The following is a 2,715-nucleotide window of genomic DNA, read 5'->3' as shown; positions in this document are numbered from 1 at the left end:
CGTAATGTAAATGTGCACTTAAGATTAAATATTTATCGAATTCGAGTAATCAAATTTATGGATTTTTAGTGAAAATATTGGTCCCTGAATAGTATAGCAGTTAACACTTTTATCAATACGTTCAGATAAATTTTAAGTATCGAAACGTCAAGACGCCTACACTTGAAACAAACAGATTCGCTTTAAAATGAACAACAGAATTATGAAACTGGTAGTGTTTACAGGAAATGTAATGTGTGTTTACAGAAATAATAATTGCTCAATTTCTTTTGTTCGGCGGTGTATTGCATGGATGAGAATATTGATAGAACTTACCTTAATACTGGTCTCTATATCGACACAATTAGTGTACTCACAAGAAGATACAGGGCACTTATTTTATCTTTTTTTGACGCTTATCAGCTCTTTTTGTATTGTTTTATTGGTTTGTTGCCACAGTAAGGATTTTAAGAACCTTACTAAGTTAATCGAGGAGAATCACGCATACTTTATCAAAGATAAGAAATACTGTGAAAATTTAGAAAAAAAATATAAACTTGTCATCATTGCTATGATTGCTTATACACTTTTATCATTCAGTCTTATGATAAACTATACAATATACCTCTATTCCATAAAAGAATCAAAATACACCATAGTAAACAGAGTATATTCATTTATTTGCAACATTCGTTATATGTTTGAATACATAACGTTTTATAGTATTTTGTTTATTCTATCTGAGCAACTTGATAGTATAACACGAAGTATTTGCAAGGAGAGACTCGCAATTATGATTGAAACTGAGCAAATTAGCATACTAAATTATAAAAATACTGGTGAGAGAACAAGGCGTCATGCTATACAAGAAATGATCACCTTTGAAGATTGGACATCATTTTATACGAACATCAAAGAGTGTTCAAGTTTATTTAATACCGTATTTGGGGTAGAGGTTGGTGTCGTTTTGATAATTTCGATAAAATAATCTTATGTTTGTTTATTTAATTAAATATTGAATTTCATTACAGATTACCATCGTCCTGGCGACATTAATATTCTACCTTATCATATTTTTATATTCAATAGCATATATCTCTATCAATGTAAGACTTTTTATTGTACTTAATATTTCTTAGACAATTTTTAATACCATTACTTTCCTTTATATTTTCTTTAGTATTAGTATGTATGCTATTCTACACAATGCAATATCGTAATCATCCTTTATCTTTTAATTTGTACAATTTTCTAAGCAGAATATTTATTAATATCACACAATATCAATTTCTTTGTCATATAATTACGTATGAAGTTTTAGTTGAGGCGATTTGTTTATTCTGCAGGGTTCCATGACGTCGTTCTCTTTGTTCTCACTCATAATCAGAACCTTAGTTTTTCTGATAGCTCTATACATGCTCTCTCGGAGTGCACAAAGTGTCCAAAACAGCGTGGATCATTTGAAACGGTGTCTCGGAAGACTTTTGATTAATTCAACTGAAAGTAAGAGTAATGCCTGTATTTTATTATTATCACATCAATTTGGTAGATACCTACTATACCTATAAGATTATGAATTTTGTTTATTTTACAATACACATGAGAATTCATAGCATATTTTTAGGGTTCCGTACCTCAAAAGGAAAAACGGAACCCTTATAGGATCACTTTGTTGTCTGTCTGTCTGTCTTTGTGTCCGTCTGTCCGTCTGTCGTGTCTGTTAAGAAAACCTATAGAGTACTTCCCGTTGACCTACAATCATGAAATTTGGCAGGTAGGTCTTATAGCACAAGTAAATCCGAAAACCGTGAATTTGTGGTTACATCATTAAAAAAAATATAATGTGTTTCAATTTTCAAAGTTAGATAACTATACTAAGTGGGGTACCATATGAAAGGGCTTTACTTGTACATTCTAAAACATATTTTTATTTATTTTTAAGCATAATAGTTTTTGATTTATCGTGCAAAATGTCTGAAAAAATACTCGAGTACGGAACTCACGGTGCGCGAGTTTGATTCGCACTTGGCCGGTTTTTTTTTATTTTGAATTTATCTCAGATTTTGTTAAAATAACGGCAGACACACATTGCCGATTTCCGAAGCTTTTATACGCCATTATCCATCGTGTTGAGCATTTGCAACACCCGATGAGTGTGTTTTTGGATTTAGGTACTGTTTGATTTCAGATCTCGAGTGTTACAAGGAAACCAAAGACCTTTTGCGATTGATAACAAGCCGCCCAATCAGGACTCAAGCATTGGGATCCATTTACATTGACATGTCACTTTTACCCAAATTTGTTATGTTCTTCACTTCCTATACAGTTATAGCCCTTCAGTTCAATAATGTGGTTTAGTAAACACAAAAATAGATATATTTTTTTCAACGTGTTTTTTTGTTATTATCTTACATTGATTTTTCTTTGTCATTAATGCATGCTGATTTTATTTCTAGTTTGTGGTAAATTAATGTATGTAAATTAATAAAACCTTTTCCTAGTTTACCATCGACTGTTATTTCTTTCTTACTGTAAAGATTTAGTTCCCAATTAATATTATATACGGTATTACAATAACATGCTTATTACAATAAATTTTTATTTTATTTTATTCTATTCCAGCACCTTAGGTAGCACCCCAACGCCAGTCGGTTTTTATGTGCCCTACCCATTGCCACTTTAGCTTCGTTACACACTGAGCTACGTCGGTCACTCTGGTTCTCTTACAAATATCCT

General features: G+C 31.5%; 1 protein-coding gene across 1 annotated transcript; it reads left to right on the top strand.

Annotated features, from left to right (window-relative positions):
- The first annotated feature begins 1,394 nt into the window (after window positions 1-1,394).
- On the top strand, window positions 1,395-2,337 carry LOC123872069. The gene is made up of 2 exons (XM_045916200.1): window positions 1,395-1,482; window positions 2,168-2,337. The coding sequence occupies exons 1-2, from the start codon at window positions 1,395-1,397 to the stop codon at window positions 2,335-2,337; spliced, it is 258 nt and encodes an 85-aa protein (XP_045772156.1).
- The last annotated feature ends 378 nt before the right edge of the window (window positions 2,338-2,715 follow it).

Source organism: Maniola jurtina, chromosome 14 (genome assembly GCF_905333055.1).
Source record: "Maniola jurtina chromosome 14, ilManJurt1.1, whole genome shotgun sequence".
Taxonomy (NCBI): Eukaryota; Metazoa; Arthropoda; class Insecta; order Lepidoptera; family Nymphalidae; genus Maniola; species Maniola jurtina.
This window is presented reverse-complemented; position numbering and strand designations above follow the sequence as displayed.

What these genes read in the sequence shown, in the direction of transcription:
- LOC123872069 (XM_045916200.1), top strand. Translation starts at nt 1,395, where the DNA reads ATGCTCTCTCGGAGTGCACAAAGTGTCCAAAACAGCGTGGATCATTTG. An exon ending in TTTGATTAATTCAACTGAAA is followed by an intron (nt 1,483 to 2,167) that starts GTAAGAGTAATG and finishes GTTTGATTTCAG; the next exon opens with ATCTCGAGTGTTACAAGGAA.